Source organism: Photinus pyralis, unplaced genomic scaffold (genome assembly GCF_008802855.1).
Source record: "Photinus pyralis isolate 1611_PpyrPB1 unplaced genomic scaffold, Ppyr1.3 Ppyr1.4_LG7, whole genome shotgun sequence".
NCBI lineage: Eukaryota > Metazoa > Arthropoda > Insecta > Coleoptera > Lampyridae > Photinus > Photinus pyralis.
The window spans coordinates 14,780,289-14,807,439 of NW_022170738.1; the positions used below are offsets into that span (position 1 = coordinate 14,780,289).

Below are 27,151 nucleotides of genomic sequence, written 5' to 3' on the forward strand. Positions count from 1 at the left end.
GCCACATCTTAACAGCTCACTTTAGTTAAAACTGTTTTACAAAGGCTGTTAAATAACGCGCCTTAATTTAAACATGGAGTTGTTTTTGCCAATCGCCCTGTACATAAAAAGTTCCATAGGGTGGTTTCATCGCACACATTTGGCACCCCTTACATATTTTAAAATGTCCGACTAAATGTTTATGTCATTTTATTTTTATTTCTTTAGTGGTTATAGGCCGGAATATGTGGAAAACGTCAAATAAAATTGATATAAACCTGAAAGAAGACTGCTTTAACGAATTAATCGAGGAGTGCAGACATGGGTCGCCCGGTGCAAAATTATCATATAACCTTCGCACACGTTTAGAAAAGTTTCCCTTGGAAATTAGGGCAGAAATTGTAAATCGGGTTAAAGGCGGATGTGCACCTCTATTTATTGCATGCAAAAGGGGCCAAACGGATGTGGTGGAGTATTTAATTACGGTCTGCCAGGCGAATCTTGAACAAAAGGGGTTGTATGAAGTTCCAGATGAAAGGTGAACTTTGTGTACTTTTTGACCTTACCTTTTAAATATTATCGTAGATCTGTTCACTACGCTACGCCCTTATGGTGTGCAGCGGTTTCGGGGAAGCTGTCAGTTGTGCAGCGGCTAGTTCATTATGGAGCCGATATTAATTCAGTTTCGGACACGGGCTCCACTCCTGTTAGATCTGCGTGTTTTATGACACATTTAGAAATTGTGCATTACTTAGTCGAACATGGTGCTGACATCAATCGTGCCAATTACAATGGCGGCACTTGCCTAATAAATTCTGTTCAAAGCGTAGTGCTGTGCAATTTTTTACTGAATCATGGCGCAAACGTCAATGCGAGAGATATTCAGAGTAAAACTGCTTTACACTATGCAATTCAGGAACATAGGTAATGCAGGAGGCGTAGGTGTGTAGTATACAAGTTATTTGTAGTTAACAGTTTTCTCTTAGATTGGAAACAACTCAATTATTGATAAAGCACGGAGCTGATTACTTCGCCAAGTCCAGATTTGGTGATGACGCTTTGAGAACCGCCTGCCTAAAGGGCGCTATACGAATATTCGACTATCTCATTAACACTATAGACTATGCAACTGAGGTGCTAGTAAATGCTTACGAGTTATTAGGATCGACTTTTATTCATGAACACAATGACATTGTTGGTGCTTTGCACCATTGGAGGACGGCAATATATCTGCGCGAAAGTGAATCAAGTATGTACAAATGGCTTGGGGGATTTTTTTTAAGCGTTTACTGTTTTTGATTAGAAATCTACACATGCTAATTAATCGTAACTTTACATCTAATAATTCAATTTACACTTGCTGATATGCTTGATATACCTGCATACTGTAGGTAGGTATACAGGGTGAGTCTCTAACTTGGAATAAATTTAGTACTTCAAAGGTTTTTTTAAAATGTGGATGAGTATTTTAAACTGTGCTCTTTCTGAATAAAGTTTTATACAGGGTGTCTCAAATTTGCGGTATGACGTCATCGCTATTTTTTTAATTTTTTATTCTCCTTAAAGAGCAGATTAAGTTACACATGTGTGCCAAATTTTTATTTCTTGTCATTTAATAGTTATTTGTTTCATTAGTACAAAAAATGTCAGTTTTCGGGATGAGGAAGATAGTTGCTGGACGACGCGTTAACGGAGTCCAGCAACCTTCCGAGTCCCGAAAACGTATTTTTTGTACGAATAAAACATAAAATTTTTTCTCCAACCCCCTTTACTTCAAATTATATTCGAATTTAGATTCAGTCACAGTTTCACTACTATAGTATAAGAACTTCTGCTTTCTTGTCCTCACGTGTCATGCCACTCTAGTTTTTAGGTTAACTTATAACCTATTCGTTCTTACTTCTCACATCTCGCGACTTTGTAGGGAGCAAATCTTGAGGTAGCATGTTCTGCCGTTTCTAAAATCTCTGGCGGAGTGCAATCCATGGCGCTATCAGTTTCAGTCATTTCTATTGTATACACAATTAATATTGTTATATTTTGTATTGAAATAAAAAATTTACCAAACAGTTTTTGAATTAAAATTAATTGCAATTAACTTTTTCAAATTTTGAATTCAAAATGACAGATAATAGTGCAATGGGTCTGAAGTAGATGGCGTTACGCGCGACGGCGGGATGTATACGTATTAAAATTACGTTCATCGAATATGTAAATTACGTTACACATGGTTTAAATAAAAATAGCGAGCGTAAATCATTTTCAATACACGTACATACGTATAGGTAACATCATTATTTGCATTGAATATGCAAAAATATTTGATTTGTATGTATAGAAATATCTTACAACCTGCAATGTAAAACGATGTCAATGTGACATATCTCCGTGATTGTAATTTTTTAATTGGCCAACTTTCAAGGTCAATTTCTTTTTGGTACTAGGACCAAAAGTATCCACTTTTTGTACAGTTGCCATGGTGAAAGCCATTAATCCGCAAAACGTCAATTTTACGTACCGAACACTGTCACAAAATAGCGTCTTATTCAGGTGGTTGGAGAAAAAGATAATTAACAAAAGTGGAATGCCAAAAGATATTTGTTTATAATAATTATGCTCGTACTTATGCTTTATTATGGTGTATATATGAAACATAACAAATAGCAGTGGTGATCTTTCACTTTGAAACTCATGAAATAATCTTCTTTATGAATTTTCAAATAAATCGCCAATCACCTGAACGAGACAAAACGATAATAAAGACGATTTATAATAATAATAAAACGTTCACACTTTTACAAACAAAATATTTGCATTATGCATGTCTTACTTTAACAATTGCGCCATTTAATGAGCCGCTGAAGAATTGTCACAAGTACGTACACAATTCATACATTTAGCCATACAAAATGTACAGTTACGAATATTGGAAAGTTACAAATGTGGTTACTAACAGTAAATGGTTAAAAAAGGCTATATCTACTCTATGGTTGCCACATGGACGGCATTGTTCGTTGAAGTGAAAGAAGTGTATTTTACGGTATGTGTTAGTCCATCTATTTGTTGATAAGCGCATAGCGGTTATTAGAACTTTATTTAAATTTAAGTAATCGCTTGTGGCGTGGTGTGTTATCTGACCCTGAGTGCCTATATTTCTTTCAGCTTATTTGATTGACTGATGTTGAATAAATTTGTTTCATCTGTAGATGGTTGGTTTAGTGTTTAATCGAACTCAAATTATGACCCCGATAAGAGACCCCGATTTGTGGCATTTTTACATTTTCCTCTATAACTCAAAAACTGTACGTTTTAAAAGAAAAACTATTCTATACAAAATTGTAGTCCACAAAATTTTATACATTTAACATGTAACAACCAAATCTGTAGGACCAACCAGACCGCCGCCAGCGGCCGCGCCAAAACGGTTACTTTTCGTGCAACTTTTGGAAAATGCAAAAATAGTGCTCCGACATGTCTATTTAATATAATTTTTCATTTCTTTTCAAGTCGTGGTATTGGTTTTTCATTTACACGGACTTTTTGACTTTGAAAAGGCACATGTGCTAACCGCAAAAGCCGCAAATGAGTCAAAATCATAAAAGTGAGAAAAAACAACAAACCATTTTTATCAGTGCATAGAGAATGAATAGGGCTTTCTTTTAGTGTACTTACAAAAAAGTTAAGTTGCGTACAACCGCACCTATGGAGATCCAAATTTAAGAAACTTTAAAGTCTAAAAACTCAGTTTTTAAATGGAATGACCATGTTCTTACTATTGCATGAGATAGAGAATCGAAATTGGCATATTTTGATATTACATGTTCCTATAGCTATCTTTAACAGTTTCTGACTTATTCCCATTTTATTGAATTGACCTATTTTTTTCGGATTTTCTTTTTAGTAGTCGGCCATGATTTTATAACAATCGAATTTTAAACAAATCTAGTGACACTAATCCGTCACCTACTGTTATAGGTGAACATAGGTTTTTCAAAAATCGAAAAATGACTCGGAGTGGTTTCACCTATTTTGGAATTTAATTGTTATTTATGGTGAAATGGACAGAATCGCGGCACTTGCTTGCCGTACATTCATTCGAACACTGGAACGAAATTGTATCAATTTTGGAAATGTTGTACCCCCAAATGCACTACAAACCGTTGAAGCACAAGTGATACAAAGCTCTACAAGAGAATATTTAAGAGAATGAATTGAATTGCAAATGCAAGATTAACAAAATAAATTCAATGCAAAATATAAAAAACTTCGTTGAAACATTTTTGGTATGGAATTGTTGCTAGAATAGATATGGCATTACCTCTCTTAATTTCCAGACTTATACGTTGTTTAAGAAATTCAGTTGAACGACTCTGTCTAGATTTTTCAAAAATTTTCCGTCCTATATCCTTACAACAAACTTATTTATTAATGAATTATTTAGACTAGAATCAATGATATTAACGAATCCATTCCTTTATTTGTTTAAAATTCGATTGTTATAAAATCATGGCCAACTACTAAAAAGAAAATGCGAAAAAAATCGCATCAATTCCTAGATCAATTCAATGAAAGGGGAATAAATCAGAAACTGTTAAAGATAGCTATAGGAACATGTAATATCAAAATATGCCAATTTCGATTCTCTATCTCATGCAATAATAAGAACAGGGTCATTCCATTTTAAAAAAACTGAGTTTATAGACTTTAAAGTTTCTTAAATTGGATCTCCATAGGTGCGGTTGTACGCAACTTTTTTTAAAGTACACTAAAAGAAAGCCCTATTCATTCTCTATGCACTGATAAAAATGGGTTGCCATGACTACAACCGTTTTCAAGTAATCAATTATCAAGGTACCGTCTGCATCCGCCATTTTTTTTCTTAAAGTCAAAATAACTTAAAAACCATAAATGGCAGATATCGACATATGGGTATCAAAAGGATTGAAATTTCACGTAGAATCCAAAAATGCAATAAAAAATAGGGGTTGCCATTTAAAATAACGAAGTTACTATCTACTTCCGGTGTTTCCGGAAGTACGGCCATTTGGAAATATTTTACATCGATTCGGCCTTCAGAGTAACTCCTAAGTTCAAATTTTCAAAAACCTACCTATTTGACTTTCCCAGAAACGTTTAACTAAAGCTCCCAAAAAAACACCCTGTATATAATGGTTGACGAAATGAATTGATAGACACAAATATAAAATGAAATGCTCAAAAGCTTTTTTTATTGTTTAAGAAATGATAGTAAAATTGAAAAAAGTCTACATCTAAAATAATTTCCACTCTTTTATTTCCCCCATCTTTCCTTCGACTCTTTCCTCGTTTTACCAAATAACACTCCTTTTTCATCACTTTACTACACCGTCTTTCTTCTTTTGACTCGGGACGGGCTAGTCTGAGGGTCTTCATAAGGACCCGGCTGTGGGTCTGTGGATGAAGCTGGTTCGCGGTCTGTGGATGGTAGGAGGACGGTAGTGGGTGGAAAACGGTTCCTTTCGTTGAGACCTCCAAGAAAGATAACGCCCCGTCACCTTTGATCTCGAAAACACGCACGTTTTACTTTCAAAAACACCATCTCAGGAGAAGGAGAAGTCCGAGGAGAAGTCATTTAATGATCAAATTAATTAAGAATTAATCGTTAATTTGTTGTGCATTTTATTAAGAATTAAAAAAGGGCGATTGGGAGGCGTCTGGAAGAAACATCTATTGGTGATGTCAAAACTTTAAGAGCGAATATCTCGAAAACGGTCTGTCGGAGGAAAGTATGAATCAACTGGGCGAGACATACCTATTGGTGAAGTCGAAGCAAATACCTTGACACCGAAGTGTCGAAAGAGGGTACTCATACAAGGTACGTGTAACGTCAGGAGGGCTCATATCTATTGGTGAGGTCAAAGCTTTCAGTGCAAATATTTGCAGAATGGAGTGTCGGAGGATTTCGAATGTATACCAGGCGGTCTTTAAATGTTTAGGTGTAAAGAGCATCCTCCCCATTAATCATCTACCAAGAAAGTAACCCAACCATTTACTAAGCTATTTCACTTTAAAAAAATGCACTTTAGCTTCACAAGAGTTGTGTACAATTTATACGTTTTTTATTCATGTGTGACATTTTCAACTAATTCTATGCGAAATTAAATTACTCACTCAGGACCCTCTTAGGCATATTCTACGCCGGGGTGCGAAAGGTCATCCTGAGCCCCCCCTGTCAATAAAAAAACATAAATAAACTAATTGAATATGTTGTTGAGATATAAGAATTATTCACATCCGAGCACGATAAGAGGTCGAGGAAGAGGACTATCGTTGGTAGAAATTAATTCCTTTGGTTGAAACCTTTCATTAGAGTACCATAAAGGATAAAGCCAGTTCAACCCCCACCTCCGCCCCCAATGCCAAACTGCGGCAACGGTGCCAATGAGATTATTTTCAATCGGATATTCTGATTGTACGTTGAATTTTAGTGAAATTCAACTACTCACGTGTTTGTTGTTTTTTTTCACTTTTGCCGCATTTGCGGCTTTTGTGGTCAGCGCATGTGACTTTTCAAAGTCAAAAAAGTCCATGTAAATGAAAAACCAATATCACCACTTGATAAGAAATGAAAAATTATATTAAATCGATATGTCGGAGCAGTATTTTTGCATTTTCTAAAAGTTGCACGAAAAGTAGGCGTTTTGGCACGGCCGCTGGCGGTGGTCTGGTTGGTCCTACAGATTTGGTTGTTACATGTTAAATGTATAAAACTTTGTGGACTACAATTTTGTATAGAATAGTTTTTCTTTTATAACGTAGGTACCGTTTTTTCGTTATAGGCGAAAATGTAAAAATGCCGCAAATAATTTGCGGTTATTTGCGGCTGCCGCAGTTAGCTAACCTCTGACGTGTTAGCAAAGTGAAAATTCGGATTCAGCGGTTCAAAATACATATGAAACCGTTGAGAAAAAAACTCGGGAATCTTTTCCTGGAAACGTCAGTTCTGGAACCCCCGTTATTGTACTAACAACACTGAGATACAAATTCAAATGAAACTAATCAACTCTGCTTATTTCGTAAATAAACCCCTAGATTTACTTAGTAAATTTAAATATTTTTTATATACCTACAGCATGTCCGGTCATTATGTTGGTCTTCAGACCGAAATATCGCCGATCAAATTTTGGTTCAATGCGGTCAATGTGGCAACCCTACTATACTCTAGCCTTTACACTATAATTTCAATGTTTAGATCTACTGCCTAAAACACCAATTATGCACCCAAGAGCATCATTTCGTTATCAAAAAGAATTTGCATCCTCCGAAGAGTTGGATAATGCAATGACTGATTTAGATTCAATTCGAATACAAAGTTTACTTGTAACGGAGAGAATTCTTGGACCATATCACAAAGATACAGTGTTTCGTTTGATGTTTCGTGGCGCTTCGTATGTTGACGTGTTGCGATTTCAACGTTGCATCGACTTGTGGCGTAGGGCTTTGGAGATTCGAATAGAAAAGGATACAATTTTATATTCTGATACGTGCTTTACCGCACAAGCGTTAGTGAAATTGATGGTCGACTTTAATGAAAGATGTAAAAATAACGAGTTAGCCGAATGTAATGACGAACAAAGGTTTGAGGATGTAATAGCGGTCTATGAACTGCTGGTTGAAGATCTCGAAGAGGCGCGAGAGTTGGCCATTGTTCAACCCTCTCACAAGCGGCAAGTGGAAGGGTTTGATCGAATTTTAAGATGTATCACACATCTTATTTATTTAATGATACAAATCGGTAACACTTACGAAAAGAAAGTTTTTATACAGCGCCTAGTTGTGAATATTAGGCGAATTAATCCCAAAACGATCACCACTGAAGATTCTCTTTTACACTTGTGCGTCTCTAAATTAAACACATTACGTTCTAATTACTTCATGGACGAGGAATCGATTGTAAGTCTTGCGAGGTGCCCTTACCCTTTTTAATATCATACTTACAGCCAATTTTTCCTCAACGCGACGTAATTGAACTGCTTCTAGATTGTGGTTTTGATGTCAACGCACGAAACGGATCAAATTCTACCCCTTTACATATCGCGTCCTCGTCATATAATTTTAATTCATGGGTAAAACTTGCCAAGTGCCAAACTGTTCACTCTAATTCTCTTTTCAGTTAATTAAATTGTTATTAGACTATGGTGCACATATCGATCAACCAAATTCCTCGGGAAAGCGACCGACTGAATTATTGGCTTTGAATCCGCTAAATGATGTTTACGTATTAAATTATATTACGCTGAAATGTTTGTGCGCGACCGTTATTAATAAATACAAGATATGTTACAGGAATCAAGTTCCGAAATCTTTAGAGTATTTGATTCAGCAGCACGAGCATTAGGAATTTTATTTATTGATTGTTTACTATTTCTGTTTGTATTTTATTTTATGTATGTACCATAATGCACAAATTTTATGTGATATTTTCTGTCAAATTGTTTGTGTCAAATTTTTATCTATAATAATGAGATTCTTGAATAAACACTTCCATTTTTCTTGTTTTATCAATATAATGGATGGCAAATGAAGAAGATACTAATTTTTGCCTTTCAACATTGAGGAAAATGCTTGAACTAGTTTAATGAAAGTTTGACCGTTTTCTATTAGTTACTACCTACATACTACTAGTTATTTGCACAATATGGCCGTATCGATTGCCTCGCATAGTATCAATGAAAATACAATATCTTAAATTAGACCTGTAGCCACAGGCTTACTGAGCTCAGAAGGGCGCTGTTGCCATAAAATCTACAATCATACAAAGACAAAGAAAGGTATTAACAACACGGCGTAGGTATAAGATGAGCAAGAGCAAAACTGGCGTTTGAGACAAATCAGGTCAAGTAATTTACAATTCAAAAGTCTTCTCGGTACAACAGAACTATATACCTAACTAAAGGATTTGGCATGTAATTAAGAGTTGGCGACCACAGAATTTTTAGGAAGGAAAATCTGTCTGCGCCTCAGAGTAATAGAGTTAGGAGATGCATTGATGCTTATCAAAGCGTGCCATCGCATCTCGTTGTGTTTGGTCCGTACTATAAAGCGGGGATTCCTCGACTCCGCCTCTTACACCGCGCTTCTTCCGCAAGTACAATCTTAGTGAACCGCAATCTTAGCGGACGACCGACACGTTATGGCAACTGCCGCACACCTCCCCTCTCTGAAACAAAATTTTGTTCTTCATACCTTATTAATAAAAATAATAATATAGGTATATAATTAAAAAAATGCAATGCAATAGTATAAACTTAACATTAATTGTACATGGTAAGTATATGTATCAATAATTAAATGCGTAACAATAAACAAACATACCCTACTTGTGATAAAATGTTCAAAAAAATCTCCAAGGGCTATAGTAATACCTTATTATCAATTAGAAATGTCCCTAATTACTATTGGTTGTTAAATAAAAACGTTAATTTGGTTGTGAGATACAGCCTATCGTATGTTTTTAAATTGCCATTGTATTTTTTTCTCTATCCTGTAAGTGTAAAATAATAACAGAGAGGAGGACTACATGTCATTAAAAAGGTGCTGTATTCCAGGATTGCGCCAGGCCATTTTGACTTCTTATTTAGGCAAAAGAATCATCTCCACATGTTAAACCAAGGAACAAGACACAGAATAAAGTTCTTGCTGGCAAAACACCAAGGAGGATATACATACAAGAACTATTAGATCAAGGCAAGAAATGAAACATTAACTTTTGTAAATGTAATGCTACTTTACGCCGATTTTATTTTAAAACAAACGGTGGACAAATCTATCATTCATTTAAACCATAATATTTAAGGATGAACTAATATTAATATAAAATACGGTTGAGTCATAAACAATAGGTACGTAGAAGATGATAAGAGAAAGCCGATTGTAAGGTCATACAAAATTAAACGTGGAATGTTAGGTATAGTTATATTCTACGCCTTTTGTACTCAAGTTATGTGTACCTATACCAGTGAAATAGGTACAATTTCATTTATTTAACGTAAAAAACTTAAAGTGTGATACTTTTTGGGTAAAATAGTATAGTGTCCGCGTTGTATGGCTCGTATAGGTGTTGGAACCTTATGGTTTTCTGGAGATCGTCCATTGCCTCCAGAAGACAAGGAAATATCTGGGAGCCGAGGCAGGTAATGGACCCGATAAAAAGTAAGCATATTCTATTATGGCGTAAAGTTACTAGACCAAAGAACCTAATTTGAAAGGTGGCATGAGACAAACTTTAAAAAGCAATTTTAGAGTTTCCACCTATAAAAGGTACTACCATAGATTGTATTTCTTCTATGGTACTATATACTACACTTGATATAAAAATAAAATTAAGCTGGAACAACTATAGGTTTTCCAATCAATCGATTTTTATAGGCTCAAATAAAAAACGGAAATTAATACAATTACATAAACTGAAAAAATCTTGTTTTCATTCGTTATTCAATGATATAATGAAACAGCATTTCGGGGTTGAAACAGTCGAGCGTCGCGAGACTATAGTGATAATCTCCTTGCCCATTTGTTAAATATCATTCCGAAGTCTCTTACATAAAGTACCTGAAATACCTACTTTGTTAATTAGCGAGACCTTCTCCAATCCAGAAGGTATCTGGAGGTCTTGGATACGGTAACCTTAGACTGAAGTTGTATTTCGAGATGAATGCCGCTAAGTAATTTTAAGACTCCAGCATTTACCTCTGCACGGAGTAATAGACATTTAAAAAAAGGCAGATTCATACACAAAGAATTGAAGTCGCTAATCAAACTAAACGAGTTTAAACATCGAAGGAACTGGCCAATATCAATGAGTAATATTAAACAAATCAAAATAAGGATAACATTTAAAGTGAAACAATTGAATAACAAACAAATTCAGGGGTTACCTACCCCTAGTTACAAATAGCTGAAGTCACAAGAGTTACAAATAAAATTTAAGTATACATTATTACATTTTGTTATGGCACAAATATTACATGACAATTAAAGTTCGAGAAAATCAACTAGATTCTGACGAATGCAGTGACGCTAAATTTTATAATGAACCTGTGAACCAATGAATTCCAAAATGCAAAATCAGCAATAAATCAAGACACTATTTTCTACATATACAGATAAACATCGTTTAAAAATTATTGATATAAGGAAAGGGCCCCAAATGTTTTTGAAGACGGGCCTCTAAAATGAAGTTACGCCACTGCTAACACTCTTTGTGAAATCTGGTATAAGTCAATGAACAACGCTTTTTGCAAGCTAATTCAGCACAGGAGTGCACAGTTCGCACTTTTAGAAATTTTACGAAGGGCCGGTTCCACAATGCAAGTATATACCAGGTATAAGCTATTTCAAGTATCAAATCTAAAAATTCAATCCAATTTTCAGATTTTGTACTTGGAATAACTTATACTATAGGTATATACTTGCCTTGTACAATCGCCCTAAGATATATTACCTACCTATTGTGGAGATTTAAAAAAGGGGGTTTTCATTCCAGGGTTTTTTTTCCGGGGGGTTTTCTTTCCGTGGGTTTTTATTCCGGGGTTTTTTTCCTAGACTCAGATGGGATCGGGATCGGAACAACAGAAATGTTCGTTCACCGTTGTTTTTAGTTGCGGTTAAAATTTGTTGAATTTCGAAGTGCGTAAGAGCATATTAACTATAGATATGTCTTGTTTGGTGCAATAATACAAAGACATTTATAGTTTGTGAATTGTGTGTGTGTGTTTTCATAGCAGTGACTTATCCCCAATTATATGTAATTTGTATGTTATAATTAAGTATTTTTTAGATGAGTGGCGGTATGTAATAAGGCAACTCCCTCAATCCTGCTCCAGGTTTAAGCAAAATCTCGTTTTTTACGCTTTTTAAACACCCTAACATTGTTCAGGAATGGAAAAAAATAAAAATAAGCGAATATGTAACAAGCACTGACTTTTATCTGATGATTATGAAGATGAACTGCAGATCCGTTTACTGGAATTATCATCCAAAACAGTTCGCCTTACCAACTCAACCTCATGCCAAGCTCCACCAGCCAGAAGACCTGCATCCGCGCTAACTCCAACGACAGCGCTCGCTGGTGCACTTTGGCTACCATTTTGTACATATTGTAAATATATAAGATAATAATACCCGACAGCATTTTCTTTAGCGTCGCTCTCTGAAGAGTGTCTAGAGTTTTAAATCATGTCCACTTCTAAAATCAATTTGATTACATTTTGAATAAATATGTCATTCACACCACAGTGAAGTCCTCGTTTGTTTACGCACCACACGCATTTTTTCAATACATTGAGTGATTTCAAAGGTGGAAATTTCAATTGCAAGGACCACCCTTTGACCCCTATATTATTTGTTTGTGACCCCTTTTTATTAGCATTGTAATCTGTGAACAATTTTAAATGTGTCGTCTGGATGACGTCGTACTCCCGTCTTAAAAATTCAAGCATTCCATTGGTTTAGAGTTATCAGACAATCTAGATATCTTGGGTCATTACCCTCCTTTTATCTCCTATTCCTTGAGAATACTATTGCCCGTATCTATAGCAAATACAATATAATACATTTCATGTACCTACCTAGAAAAATGTTTACTGGTCGAAATGTAACGGGAAGGTAAGGAAATGTATAATGGGGTAATTATGTGTGTTAGATCAGTTTACATTACTCATTTCGAAATTCCTAAACATGTCTCTGGTTGAGCAAACCTCGATTTACCACACTCATATGTAAATAATTAATACACTAAATGAATTAAATATTCTGCTTTAATAAGAAAGTGCTGTATATTAAACAAATTTATTATCAACACATAAATAAAATATAAACATTTGTATAACATGTACATTGCAGGTTAGTGTATTTTAACATTATTAAAATCTATAGCTACAATTAATAGATATCATGATAAATTTAATAATATATTAAACATCATGCTTTATGAGGAGTTCTGTTCATGAATTACAAAAGGTCCAGCTTAAATTCGTTAGGAAGCCTGATTTTTTAAGTCAAAAATTTCAATAAGAAGCGGTTCCACTTCAGAGGGATTCACATTTAAGTAGACATTAATCACTTCGTCATTTAATTTATGTAATTCGGATATTTTCTGGATTAACTTCAGAAATGTGGATTTAGCAGTGCAGCCTGGGTAGACACTTTCCAGATATCTTCGTAGGAGATAGTAGTAGGAGTTCTGTTCCAATTTAATGACATCCTGATGAATAACTCTCGGCCTGTCTGGGGTGAACAGCGTAATCGCGCATAGGATTAAAATGACATTTTCGTCCGATCGCCATTGCGGGTCGAAGGTTTTTATGAACCTTTCGTGCTCCTGGTATATGTTGCCTTTGGCCAGTTTTAAAACGTCCACCTTTAAATTGCTAAGAGATTCTTGACTGTGAGGGATCTGGAATGATGAGCCATTAAGTACTGTGGAGAGTAAAAGGCGTGAAAACTTACACGCCATGTACGCCGTGTCGGGTCGTAATCCATTGCGCTGCGCAAAATCATCATCTCTGTACAGCCGCCTTTGAGAAGGGCAACTTGATCCTCTTGGCACATATTTTTGAATGCGTTAATTTTCTTCGCCATTTTTATTAGCCTGCGAATCGCTACCGCTGTTAAGTTTATGACATCCACAAGGGCTGGATCGGCATGCAAGGCTTGTTCTGGATTTGACTGAAACGAATATAAAAATTAGGCAACAATAATAAAAGCACCTCGAATGCCAAGGTGAAGTGAAAATGAAAAATCAAGTTTTGTTATTATTGTCCCATTCTTTATCCTTCTAATATTTATAATATGTTCTAATAATATTATTTTTTTTTTATTTATATGATATATATATTATAAATGTACCATATAGTAGTAATTCATAAAACTCATGAAAATAGACACATATAAGAAAAAAAAACAAATAAAGTCTATCTAATAAAGATTGAATCACCAAGGAAGTACTTCAACGCGATATTGTAAGTCCCCTCGCGTTACTTACAATTGCAGCTGATATTAAGGGATCTTCTTTGGAGTTCGGAGGGCACAGGAGTCAACTTTTTATATCAAACAATTGCAGTTATTATCCAAAGAGACAATAGTAGTTACTTCATTGGTACGTTTCCAAAATAAAGTGATATTTTTACCTTACAATTTTCACAATTTTTTGTATGTACAGGATGTTCCATAAATGTGGCAGCATAAGATACAACTTACATACAGGATCTACTAATATTTTTAACCAACACAATACATACAATTTATGCAAATATTGAAGAAAATATGAAACTAAGGTCTAAGGTGTTGGCGATACTTTCTTCCTTCTGTTGACAGCTCATACAAAACACACAGAAAATTCGTGTTATTGTTCAGTATTGTTTAATATGAAATGCTCATTGTTCATAGCCATAAACAGCATTAGAAAAATAATAATTTATGATTAAATAATACTGGTATTCTGTGGGGTTCCACAAGGTTCCTATTTGAGACCCCTATCATTTTATCTATTTTTAAAACAGGAACCTTATGGACACCACAAAGATTTATTGCCATAATACTAACCTGCAACTGGCTATCATCTATACTGTTGTTAAAGTCGTCGTCTAACGGTGTTAGCAATGCCTTATTCGCCACTATAAGTTCATTTAATTTCGCTCTCTCTGCATCATTTAACTCGCGGGAATTGCTTTGGCATTGCGATATGGACGTATAGGCCTCAAACTCCAGCTTAATAGCCTCGCAAAGTATGGACTCGATCGAATTGGCTTCGATCGGTATTCTAAAGCATGCGATGTTAGTATAATGAAAACGATTTGAGTGGATCTATACCTTTGCACATCTTGAATTATATCCTTAGCTGCATCTGCGTTGTGATTCAGAACCGGCACGGTAGTGTTATGGTTACAATTCTGCACGTTGTTGTTAATCAAAGATTCTAAAAATGGTCCCTCGTCATCTTCTTCAGTCGCATTTTCGTTAGGCGTAGGATTTAAAATTGTTCTTATCATTGACGGTGGTGTAATATGTTCGGGTGATTGCAAGTGATCGCTAGTGTACGAGTTACTAGACGAATTACTATTACTACCATTCATGTAATCACTGTTACTATAGCTAATTACGCTGACTTCATTCGAATTTACGCCGTTTACATGTTTGTCATAGAAGTCCCCATTTAGATCCACCCGACAATCTGCAAATTCTCGTTTAATTTTTTTGAATCCGCTCTTAAATCCATCCGTTTTACGTTTCTTCGCACGATTCTCTTCAATCTTTTGTCGTTTCAGCACTTTATCCTCTTCGGACATAATATAGTCCTTCCGCATGCCGATGGAGAAGCATTTCTCCAATCTACATTTCTGACAGAAGCGTCTAGTAACAGTCGTTATCTCGCACTGTTCACTGAATGGACATTTGAACTCTTTCTTTGTTAAGGCATTCCTTCGAAAGAATGCCTTGCAACTTTCACAAGTGACTGCATTGAAATTATAACCTAAAGCTTTATCACCACACACACCACAAAACTTTGTATCCATCTTAAATCTAATTAATAAATGCCGATGATCATCTTTTAATCGTGTTTCTGTGATTGTTTATCTCATGATAATGGTGACAAGGAGTATAGTGCGTCATTATGATTAATTCTTCCCGAGTACCAAAGGTCAATTGCGGTTTAAATTTGACAATTTTTCATAGCTTGCATTTTATACATTGACATTTCAGCTTGTTTAGGAATAAATAACTTTAACAAAATATTCTGTTTGTTTACGTTTGCAGCTGATACTGTTGACAGCTACGTTGCCAGACTTGAGACCAATAACAACAGAGAGTTACCACATGGCAACGTGACAATTATTATTGGCGCTGGCGGGTAATTTCCATTTGACATTAAGCGATAGATTTTGCGAATAACTTTTTCTTTCTTACATCTACATCTACAAATAGGTCAAAGGGCACCCAGGACAATAGCGTACAAATGTTTGACACATTTAAGCGCATTATTCGATAATGGACAAGGGGTGGATTTACGCATGGCTGTGCGTGGTTGGCAGGGGAAAATGGTGGCAAGGGTAAACAGAAGAGAAAACGTGCCCTAACTGTATTTTTCATCGAACAGAAGAATAGAAGATTGTTCTACAATAGTTATTTCATTATTTGTACAACTAATGGCCGTTTGCACCGACACATTTAAGTGGAGCTTAAAATCCATGGCAACGATTATTGAGACAATGGGCCGTATGAATAAAAGTAAGCAAATGCTTATACTTGCAAAATTCAAAGTAAATACTCGTAAGTGCTCCTTCGCACTGGGCGACTTAGCAGCGCTTCTAAGCAGAAGGAAAGGAGGCAGTACAGCGCTGCTAAACCATGCTGAACAGACCAGTATGAAGGGGCAGTTACGAGTATTTACTTTGAATTTTGCAAGTATAAGCATTTGCTTACTTTTATTCATAAGGCCCAATGATTGCCATGGATTTTAAGCTACGCTTAAGGTAAGCTCCGCTTAAATTTTTCGGTGCAAACGGGCGTAAGCACTCAGTTTTGAAATTGATACTTTTTTCATGAATTGCAGTTTGATTAATGGAGGACGATGTCCGAGTTAATTTACCTTTAAGCAAATTCATGAAGAAATGGCACTTTCAACACGTATTGTACACGAAATTTTTTTGCATAGTGATCCTTAACAACCCATAGTTAAATAATATCATTGACATTCGCGAATTGTGCTATTGCTCATAGACAGGACCATAGTGTTCTTACACTATGGAAACGCATAGAGAAATCGTGAAAAAAGTACCACTTTCGATACGATTTTTGTTCCCTTTTTTGGCTTAGTGACAAGCAGAGTTTTGGAAAACGTCAATTTCTTTCATATATTATTATTAGCTGACCTGTACCTGTACGGTATGGGCCCATAGTCCAAAATTGATCTCAAATACTTATTCTCTATAAAAAAGCAAAGCACTTGTAACATCAGCCCCCTATCACGATGTTATGGTACCATAGTGTAAGAGGTACTCATTACTTATAGTAACTTATCATATTTTCCTTGTTCAGTGTATACTTATATGCAGACGTCATCGGCATATTGTACAATTTTATAATAAATACGAGGTTAACGGCCAGTTGCACAAAAACAAATAATCCAAGATCATTGTTTCATCCGGTATTAAGACATTTGATTGGCTTTATGCTGCAGTATGCAGCCAATCAAATGTCAAAATTCTTGTTTAAACTCGATTTGGCAAATAATGTAGGATTCGCTTTTCTGCAACCGGCCGATATAGGTATTTATTTTATATGATTATTTATACATTGTTGTGCAAGTCTGTGGAATAGGTAAATACTGAAAAGAACGGGTCTGAGAACCGAACCTTGCGGAAGGCCGAGGTTGCTCTATCGAGAATCAAGTAGATCATTATCACAATTTCGTAAATATACCTATTTAATATTGTTCTATTCTAGGTTCTATATTAGTAGGTGTACACCGTGTCCAAGATAAGGATGTCTATCATGGTGATCTCGGAAACCATAGAAGATACGACGATGGTCGCATATTAGAGAAACGGAGTACTTATCATGATATAAAGACAACCGGAAAATCCCAATTACTTCCAGAGACCTACCGAAATTTGCAGATTTCGTTTTTATTTTTTCTTGATGTTATTTGAACAGATAACAAATAAAAAAACACCTTTTCGGTGCCACTTATGTAGCTATCTATAAAACACTGTTGAGAAATTTTCAATGCAACGTTTCATTTTGGAGAAATCATCATCAATTTTTTTTTTATACAAATACAACGATGTACGGCACAAAAAAATAAAAGGGAAACTGGTGGTTTCACAAGGGTGGTCCACCCGCGCACAACGAGACGAGACGAGAATACTCATTGGACATATTTTCTATTTTACTGAAAATTTGTACAATAGGTGTTCTCGCACGATTAGGGCGTTGTGTGTGAGTGCACCATTCAGTGCCTGGTTGAAAGTTTCCAACTTTGGGACTAAACTTATAATAGAAGCAGGTGTTGATGGCTGAGCGATTCTATCTAAGAACGTTTCGACCCATTCATGGCTTCAGAGGTGAGAACTTGTTGTTCCATTAATCTCACATAAGAGGTCTCATAAAAATTTTTTACAAGATGAAAAGATAAATTTTGGTTTGTCAAATTTGTCCGACCCGCAGTTTATACATACTGCAAGTGGACTTTTACACTGATTAGAATCGTAACCCTAACGTAAGCAGTTAAAACATTCTGTATTGTTCTTGTTCCCGATTTACACATAATTAGATATTACTCATATATCACCTTTATAGGAGATGATTACCATTTGTCTATTATTTTGTAATGTAGGTAGATATGCCTGTGTGTGCTGACAGGAAACCAAGCATTTCCCGAGAAACTAATTCGTAAATCGCAACCCATAATTTGAACAGAGATTACCACGTTTGCCTTGATTTTCTCAAAAATATCAGAAATATTTTCTATAGGTACCTACATACTTTGTGGAAAAGTCAAATTAAATAATTTAATTATTTGGGTTACGGTACACACTTAGATTTACCAAAAATCCCGAAACACGGGACAACACATTTTCTTTGAATAATGAATGCCCAAGTTTCTCTCAAGTTATCCTCAAATTACTTTTACGTTTACTTTGCATCTGCTTCAATTTTTCCTCAATCCACACAAGAAATCCCTACCAAGTCCTTCTTCATGTTCCCCAAAGCTTCTTTTAATTACCTACTTTATAAGCTACTCACCACGTCTCGCTTAGAACTGTAGGGAATCATACAAGCGTTTTGGACAGTAAAGCAGTAATCATCAGGAACAGGTAAAGGTGTGTGTACTGATGATGGCGGCGCTACGGATAGAAGAAAGTTAAATTCACCTTTCTCTTCATAGACATTAGACGCTACAAGATGACTTCTTAAATTAGACATCAGCATACAAATCAAAGTATAACGGTGATAGTAAGGTGCTTACAACTTATCTACTTCAAGTACGTACTACTTGGCAACGAAACGAGTAAATGCAAATGTGGGTGGATTGATCGGAATCAAATTTACGCATACTTAATAAGTTGCGTCCCTAATTGTTTTTCAGTGCGTGTTCGCGTTCCAGTAAAATCGTCTACAACACTTGAAGTGAATACATACTCATTTGTTTCATAAACTGTTCATTACCGATTATACCAAAAACGGTATTTTTCAAACAGCTATTTTTAAACTATTATCGCGTCAATGACTCGAGGCCGATTATTTTCGCAAATTTGGACCCATTTCCGATAATTCAGAATGTTGGATAGGTCTCAAACTACCTGTACTATCTCACGTGATAAGACAAATCAGACAAATCATTACCTAATATCTACGTTGTTACCAAGCCCTTAACGATACACATACGAGTATTTTGATTCACACCTTACTCTAACTTTTTAATTGATGACTTTTTCTGTCATTTTAGTGTATGCATTACTTATACATAATTATCTATGGTTTGTATCATTTCCCAAAAACCGGAAACAAAAAGTGGTAATATAATATAATAATTACAACAATGGAGTCCGTGAGTCGTATTCATCACAAGAAGCAGGTGTTGATACAGATGTACCTCAAGGATCCGTGCTATGGCCCGTCTTATTCCATTTTTACATGAACGAGAACGAAAAGAAAAGGAATGTTATCAGGTTTCGTCCTCTTCAATCCAATGTACAAAACCTTTAATCGGTATAAATTGGGTACAGGAAGTGACCAGTACAACATTTTTAGGTTTACATATAGGTGCGCTTTTGAATTGGCCTAGAATCCAAAACAATTCGTACTTTTTCGATCAGACTTCTCAATCAAAAGTTATAGACAAGAAACCAATTTCGAAAGAAAATTCAAAGGGCTGACTTTTGAACTAGTAGCCCAATCTTGGAACTGTTTGAAATTATGGATTCCACAGGCCACATTCTATAAGAAAATGTTTTTTCCGGGTCGATCTGAGACAATTTTTTTTTCGGGCCTCAAAAAAAGGCAGTGTATAACCTTCCTTTTTTACCAAAAATCGACTATACCAAAATTTCTCGGGAAAACACTTTTTCTTATTAATTTGGGTGCGTAGAATCCAAATCAATTCGTACTTTTTCGATCAGACTTCTCAATCAAAGTTTATAGACTAGAAACCAATTTCGAAAAAAAATTCAAAGGGCTGTAACTTTTGAACTAGTAGCCCAATCTTGGAACTGTTTGAAATTATGGATTCTACAGGGCACATTCTATACGAAAATTTTTTTCCGGGTCGATCTGAGACAATGTTTTTTTCGGGGCTCAAAAAAAGGCAGTGTATAACCTTCCTTTTTTACCAAAAATTGACTACACCAAAATTTCTCGGGAAAACACTTTTTCTTATTAATTTGGGTGCGTAGAATCCAAATCAATTCGTACTTTTTCGATCAGACTTCCCAATCCAAGGTTATAGACCAGAAACCAATTTCGAAAAAAAATTCAAAGGGCTGTAACTTTTGAACTAGTAGTCCAATCTTGGAACTGTTTGAAATTATGGATTCTACAGGCCACATTCTATAAGAAATTTTTTTTCCGGGTCGATCTGAGACAATTTTTTTTTCGGGCCTCAAAAAAGGCAGTGTATAACCTTCCTTTTTTACCAAAAATCGACTGCACCAAAATTTCTCGGGAAAACACTTTTTCGTATTAATTTTGGTGCGTAGAATTCAAAACAATTCGTACTTTTTCGATCAGACTTCTCAATCAAAAGTTATAGACTAGAAACCAATTTCGAAAAAAAATTCAAAGGGCTGTAAATTTTGAACTAGTAGCCCAATCTTGGAACTGTTTGAAATTATGGATTCTACAGGCCACATTCTATAAGAAAATATTTTTTTCCGGTCGATCTGAGACAATTTTTTTTGAAGGCCTCAAAAAAAGGCAGTGTACAACCTTCCTTTTTTACCAAAAATCGACTGCACCAAAATTTCTCGGGAAACACTTTTTCTTATTAATTTTGGTGCGTAGAATCCAAAACAATTCGTACTTTTTCGATCAGACTTCTCAATCAAAAGTTATAGACTAAAAACCAATTTCGAAAAAAAATTCAAAGGGCTGTAACTTTTGAACTAGTAGCCCAATCTTGGAACTGTTTGAAATTATGGATTCTACAGGGCACATTCTATAAGAAAATGTTTTTTCCGGGTCGATCTGAGATAATTTTTTTTTCGAGCCTCAAAAAAAGGCAGTGTATAAACCTTCCTTGTTTTCCAAAAATCGACTACACCAGAATTTCTCGGGAAAACACTTTTTATTAATTTTGGTGCGTAGAATCCAAAGCAATTCGTACTTTTTCGATCAGACTTCTCAATCAAAAGTTATAGACTAGAAACCAATTTCGAAAGAAAATTGAAAGGGCTGTAACTTTTGAACTAGTAGCCCAATCTTGGAACTGTTTGAAATTATGGATTCTACAGGCCACATTCTATAAGAAAATTTTTTTCCGGGTCGATCTGAGACAATTTTTTTTTTTCGGGCCTCAAAAAAAGGCAGTGTATAACCTTCCTTTTTTTACCAAAAATCGACTACACCAAAATTTCTCGGGAAAACACTTTTTCTTATTAATTTTGGTGCGTAGAATCCAATACAATTCGTACGTTTTCTCAATAAATAGTAAACGTTTCTGTGTAGACCGATTGTATACCTACGCTTTTGAATGCTCGAAAAGTTTTGAAAGCCTTTAAAGATTAAAAGCCTCTAAGAAGTCATCGAGATACTGGGTAGATTCTTGAAGACTGCGTATTGTGAATATCCTTAAAGCTCCTTAAATGATATGAATAATAAATGTAATAATAATAAATATATTGACCAACCGCAAAAGCCAATAGGACAACTTAACAATATATGTAATAATGACAATTCATTTAAATACACTATTAATTAACATCGAGATTAACATTTACACACACAACAGTAATAATATCCCATAATAATACACATTTACATTTATATTTATTTTTTTAAAGTTATTTTTATATTATTTATGGCTGTCATTTTTCAAATTAATATAACTTCATTAATTTAAAAGTATCAAGGTGCATAAGTAGATATATATAAAGATATTATGAATAAAAAATAAGTATAAATAGGTCTAGCTAATACCATTGAATATCCAACTACTATGGATATTCAATGCTAATACGTTACAAATCATGAATATAGTTATTAATTAAGGATTTTAAAGAACAGTTAAAGATATCACAATCAATGTTGATATGCAGCACTCATCACTGCAGTCGGATACCTTAGCTTTAAGTTTGTTTTCGCAAATGGAAGTCGAAACGTGAAGTTATGTCTTCCTTCTATTCGAGGTACATGTAAACTGATTTTTCCTAATAGATATTAAAGCCTCTAGAAGCTGTAGAGCTATAAAAAGCTCCAAAAGGGTCTTGAAGGTTTATAAGAAGTAATTGACACTCATGGCTTTCAAAATTGATGGAGGTCTTGGAAACTTTGTCAAGTTCCTGAAGAATCTTAGCGATCCCGTAATATTTTTAAAAGCTCTGGAGCTGCACCATCTTGAAAAGTGAGATAAGCTCTTCAAGACATTTAAAACCTTTAAAAGCTTCATAAGCACCCTTAAATCAACTTAAATCCTTTTACATTACTAAGGACTCTATTGGACCCTTAGCCATTGCAGCATGTTTCACTGTTCACTGTGCCGCAGTTACTCCTATGCAGTTTTCAGGATAGTTCTTAGGTACTTTTGCGTACGAAATAGTTAAAGCTCTGACATTTGACATAAGAAAAATCTTGCAATTATGATTAAAGGATCTCCAATTCGATATTCATAGATAGGTCTCGATAAAAAAAAGAATTTTAACCAAGAGGTAAGTATTTTTCTAAATAATCTAAGGATTTAAAATGATTCGTTTGGAAACTACTCCCTGAGAACACGTGTGCTTATTGGATGAACTAACGACTTCGCTAGGTTTCCGAAAGTACGATGTCTCCGATTTGTATCAGCCCTAAATGACACCATCACGTAACCATGAAAGTCTCTCGTGGGGTAAAAGTTTATACTATTGTGGAAAGTTGTCTTTATATAGATCTTATGAATAGTTTTGAAATTTTAAAAATATTAGGATTTGAATAGTCCACTATATCCCTATATGTGCACCCATCTCAGTAATCATCAATTTTTGTGTTTGATAATAACAAAACTAACTTGCGTAGGTAGTTTACTAAATACCTAATGAATATTGCTCTTTACAAATATTTACATTAACCTACTTATTACTGCAAACCAAAGCAAAATACTTTACAATTTTGTTACTTTGAGTTTCGATATTCACAGCCTATTAATGTGGTGATGTGACATACTAATGCAGTTCAGTTTCATAATGTTTCCCAAAAAACTATTAATTTTCCTGGTCTGTGCACAATTTTCCGTTATCAAAGGTAAAGAGGCGGTATTTATGGTCAATAGCAAGAAACCTTTAAACGTAGTTAGTGAACGGTTTTTAAGTTTTTCAGTGGAAGCGAGCGACTTTTTGAAAAACCTTAAGAATGAGTAAGTGTTTCTCAACTAGTTGACCCTTTCAATCACATATTCCATTTCCAGCGCAACATACGTCACCTTTCAGCATCTTAAGCCTGCATACATACGCATAACAGATAATCCACAATTTTCACAAAATAAAACTATTCCTTGGGAATCGAATCTTGTGGAAACACCTATGACCTGGAAGGAAATATGCAAATGGTTTGTAAGTACAGGCCTTACACCTATTTTTGCAATCAACAGCGAGAATTATTTCGATGACGCTTGGGTGCTTAACACTTTACGACCTATTTTGGAAATGAATGAAGAAATTGGTTTCAACTCGTACTGGGAAATAAGATACAGTAATAATTTTTTGGTAATGACTAGGTATACATATTTAAATAATTACAGAATGTGAAACCAACCCATCAAAGTACCAGAAACGGCTCAAATGGCTTAAGCAAATAATGGAAGAATATCCCTCTGCCTCATTAGTTTGTGGAAATGACCATTCGTGCATGAATAGCGATTCAAATCAAAAGTTGAACGGAACAGTAGAGGCAATAATCTCCGAAACGTGAGTGTATTCATATCAATTCTTTATTAATTGGTAAACGTAGGCTAAATATGGAATCAAGCAGTCCGACGTGGATAATAATGCCTCAAGCAGAACACCTAGAATCATTTTCATCCGCCCTTAAATGGGCCAAGAAGATTGGTGAGACTGCAGCTGATGGTAACAAAGTTGTGTTTTGGAAAGCAGGGGTGGCATCTCTGTCGGATTCAGCAGTGTCTTGGATTGCACTGCTTTACAAGCAACTGGTAGGGTCAACAGTTTTGGACGTAAGCACCAATATGCCTCTGAAATCCGATGCAGAAGTCTCGGCACACTGCGCAAAACAACACGAACAAGAAGATTTGGTACTTTTCATTGTAAATAGTGGAAAACATAATTTCACGGCGTCTTTGCGAGTTGCTAGCCATCCTACGACCATTCTGGTAAAGTCGTACATTCTCACCAGTGAAGACAACGGCACCTACCTCAACAACGAAAAACTAACTCCTAATCTCTTAAATACCAGCAGGTTAATTTTCACTCCCGAGATACAGACTTTAAAGTTACAACCCAATCTTAATTTGATTGTTCCTCCAAGATCGGTAAGCTTTTTCGTTTTGCCTTATGTCGGTATAACAGTGTGCGGACGTGATAACACGAAGAGCATTAGTGAATTTTCCCTGCTGTCAAGATATAATCCAATCGATCCCAAAACGACGTCCCGTTTAGATGCCTTCAAACAAAAATTAAGGAAGTTAAAGTTGAAAAACGCTTGGCAACGTGGACCTGTTGAAGATTCCGAAGTAGCTAGCGATTTCAGGGACTTTTTGGCACACAAAACCCCAAAACTGAAGGAGGCGAAGTTTCGAGTCGCAAAAAATGATGAACCCGAACCTGAGATCTTCTTAGAGTTAACTAAGGATGAAGTAAGGCAAATTTTGTTAGAGCGGATGGCAAGTAACGAGCCGATTTCCAATAAAGGATTAGAAAGGAAAATGAGACGTGCGCCAAGGTATAAGGGTGGACCAAGAGGACTGTGGCATGAAATACTCGGAAAAAAGCACGCCAAGCGTGATATCAATGCACGTTTGGCTCAGAAGAAAGGGGGAATGAGAGATGGATATATGCTGGCCGATTTTGCACCAGCCCATTATGGTGAAAGGGAAGTATATCATAGCGAAGAGGAGGAATTGCGATCTGGAGAACGATTCGTTGATGAACGGCTGAGATTTTTGACGGGTACGGGAAACATAGAATTGGATAATGATGAGAAAAGCGAATATAGTATCCACGAAGACTTCGGGGGCGATAATCGAGAAGATAAAATGGAGTTCATGGGGGAGTACAATCATAAACGGGTAAGTAGGTAGGGCACCATGCACTTGTAAAAATTAAGCAGTCGATCTTCTAGAATCATCAAGGAAGTAGATGGATGAAGCATTCCAGAAATAAACGAAATATTCCAGAAAGACCCACCAGAGTTCACCATACCATTGTAAAGAAACGCGAAAATTCGATTCAAGATATGGCGTCTCGTCTAAAATCTTTAAAGGAGAAAGTTGAAAATCGTATAAAAATGAATAATTGGATACGTAACAAGCAGAAGCAGAACCTGATGGAGTCAAGGAGCAAGAAAATGCCTTTTGGTCAACGCAATGCGTTTGTGTATTATACGCCGAAAGTGTCAAACAAACTAGTTGCTGTTGATAAAACCAAATCCGTTGAAAAAATGCCATCCTTTTCAAGAGAGAACGTAGACGAGCTGCCAACTGGTCAAGTAACTATGAAGAGACGTGCACGAGCCCTCGCCGCATATGATATTACAGAAAATTTGGTCGAAGATGAGAATAATAATAAAATCGTCAAAATGAAACAGGACATTGAAATTGAAATTACAACCACTTCCACCACCAAACCCGACCTTTTCACAGTGGCAGTGGAGTATAACGGGACTGAAAATCAAACTGAAAATTATTACGGCGAGAAGAAGGCAGGAAGCGACCAATCCCTTTTCCAGATTTTAGTAGAAAAGGTTGCCACTTTTATTGAGAATATTTACGGTCAAGTCTCAGTATATTTTATGCGTTAGTACCTATACGTTACATTTTCTAGTTTTCTGTTTTGTACTGTGCAATTAATAGCTATTAATTAATGATTTTCATTATTGGTCTATCGACTATTTTTTATGAGTAGAAACACTTGTTTTCTACCACATTATTTAGGAGCACATAGAAGATTTCCTTATTTCCTTCTGCAGGCAATTTTTCGTTTGAAATGCAGTCGTAAGAGAATAGGCCAAACAGGGTTTTCTGGCAATCTATGAATAAATATACTACAGACTACTCCCTAAACACTTAAAATTCTTAAAACTCATACTAAATGTGCAATTGAAATTCCAAAATAACCCAAACCCCCAACCAAAAATAATCGATTAACAACTAATTACTAAATAGGCGGGTTGATCGTAGATGAAGCAACAATTGTCGATGGAAATTGCAATAACAACAAATTTCAACCGAAACGGTAAAGGGAAAAGAATGCAATGCATATCCTCACTCGGAAATCGATGAAATTCCGCCGAAAAATAGAGGGTAGAATTGCGCATTCGCAGGTGTGCGGGTAGTATCTGTGCCAGCCACAGCAATTTTTTTTCTTTGGGTTGGTGGATATTTCATATACAATTTTCCATCGACGATGGTTGCACGTTCATCTATAATTAGAGGTACATTGTACATTTTTGATTATCAATGCAGAGCCTTACCCTTGATTTTCCTTTCAGGGTTCTAATTTTGGTTTCAAGTTTTAATTTCCAGTTTCAATTCTAATGTTCATCTGCTAAGGAGCCGTAATTTACTGAAATTGGGTCACGGGGTCATTCACCAGATTTGATAACAAGATTCGATCCTCCACCCTCCACCAAAAAACAACTTCCGTAACCTTCTATCGTATTAATCAATAACTATGTTTGCCCCTTCCGAGTTATATGCGATAGCCTTTAAGTACTTTTGTTAACGTTAGTATCTATTTATTTATTATTTTGAAATCTAGGTTAAGTG

At 35.6% G+C, this 27,151-nt stretch overlaps 3 protein-coding genes across 4 annotated transcripts; 2 read left to right on the top strand and 1 right to left on the bottom strand.

The window, feature by feature from the left end:
• The first annotated feature begins 151 nt into the window (after positions 1-151).
• Positions 152-8,510, top strand: LOC116176586 (protein fem-1 homolog C). The gene is made up of 6 exons (XM_031495218.1): positions 152-517; positions 565-903; positions 966-1,228; positions 7,211-7,911; positions 7,959-8,084; positions 8,132-8,510. Exons 1-6 carry the CDS (start codon positions 225-227, stop codon positions 8,354-8,356), a joined length of 1,947 nt encoding a protein of 648 aa, XP_031351078.1. The 5' UTR covers positions 152-224; the 3' UTR covers positions 8,357-8,510.
• A 4,283-nt stretch (positions 8,511-12,793) lies between these two features.
• On the bottom strand, positions 12,794-15,794 carry LOC116176742 (nuclear hormone receptor HR96). 2 transcript variants are annotated; one of them, XM_031495501.1, is made up of 5 exons: positions 15,245-15,794; positions 14,830-15,190; positions 14,563-14,779; positions 13,468-13,686; positions 12,794-13,414 (listed from the first exon to the last, which is right to left on the bottom strand). In XM_031495501.1, the coding sequence occupies exons 1-5, from the start codon at positions 15,531-15,533 to the stop codon at positions 12,995-12,997; spliced, it is 1,506 nt and encodes a 501-aa protein (XP_031351361.1). In that variant the 5' UTR covers positions 15,534-15,794; the 3' UTR covers positions 12,794-12,994. The 2 variants fall into 2 exon arrangements, with proteins under 2 accessions (XP_031351361.1, XP_031351360.1); XM_031495500.1 differs by having other exon boundaries at positions 14,830-15,793.
• A 7,531-nt stretch (positions 15,795-23,325) lies between these two features.
• LOC116177018 lies at positions 23,326-26,217 on the top strand. The gene is made up of 5 exons (XM_031495872.1): positions 23,326-23,566; positions 23,618-23,901; positions 23,951-24,116; positions 24,160-25,453; positions 25,507-26,217. The coding sequence occupies exons 1-5, from the start codon at positions 23,379-23,381 to the stop codon at positions 26,182-26,184; spliced, it is 2,610 nt and encodes an 869-aa protein (XP_031351732.1). The 5' UTR covers positions 23,326-23,378; the 3' UTR covers positions 26,185-26,217.
• Positions 26,218-27,151: the final 934 nt, after the last annotated feature.

Bases quoted from the DNA above. Each gene is read 5' to 3' on its own strand.
- LOC116176586 (XM_031495218.1), top strand. From the start codon at position 225: ATGTGGAAAACGTCAAATAAAATTGATATAAACCTGAAAGAAGACTGC. The intron at 518-564 runs GTGAACTTTGTG...ATATTATCGTAG, and splicing joins TATGAAGTTCCAGATGAAAG to ATCTGTTCACTACGCTACGC. The intron at 7,912-7,958 runs GTAAGTCTTGCG...TCATACTTACAG, and splicing joins TCATGGACGAGGAATCGATT to CCAATTTTTCCTCAACGCGA.
- LOC116176742 (XM_031495500.1), bottom strand. From the start codon at position 15,533: ATGGATACAAAGTTTTGTGGTGTGTGTGGTGATAAAGCTTTAGGTTAT. The intron at 14,780-14,829 runs GTATAGATCCAC...CGCATGCTTTAG, and splicing joins ATAATTCAAGATGTGCAAAG to AATACCGATCGAAGCCAATT. The intron at 13,415-13,467 runs GTAAGTTTTCAC...TCATCATTCCAG, and splicing joins CGACACGGCGTACATGGCGT to ATCCCTCACAGTCAAGAATC.
- LOC116177018 (XM_031495872.1), top strand. From the start codon at position 23,379: ATGCAGTTCAGTTTCATAATGTTTCCCAAAAAACTATTAATTTTCCTG. The intron at 23,567-23,617 runs GTAAGTGTTTCT...TTCCATTTCCAG, and splicing joins TTGAAAAACCTTAAGAATGA to CGCAACATACGTCACCTTTC. The intron at 23,902-23,950 runs GTAATAATTTTT...AAATAATTACAG, and splicing joins GTACTGGGAAATAAGATACA to AATGTGAAACCAACCCATCA.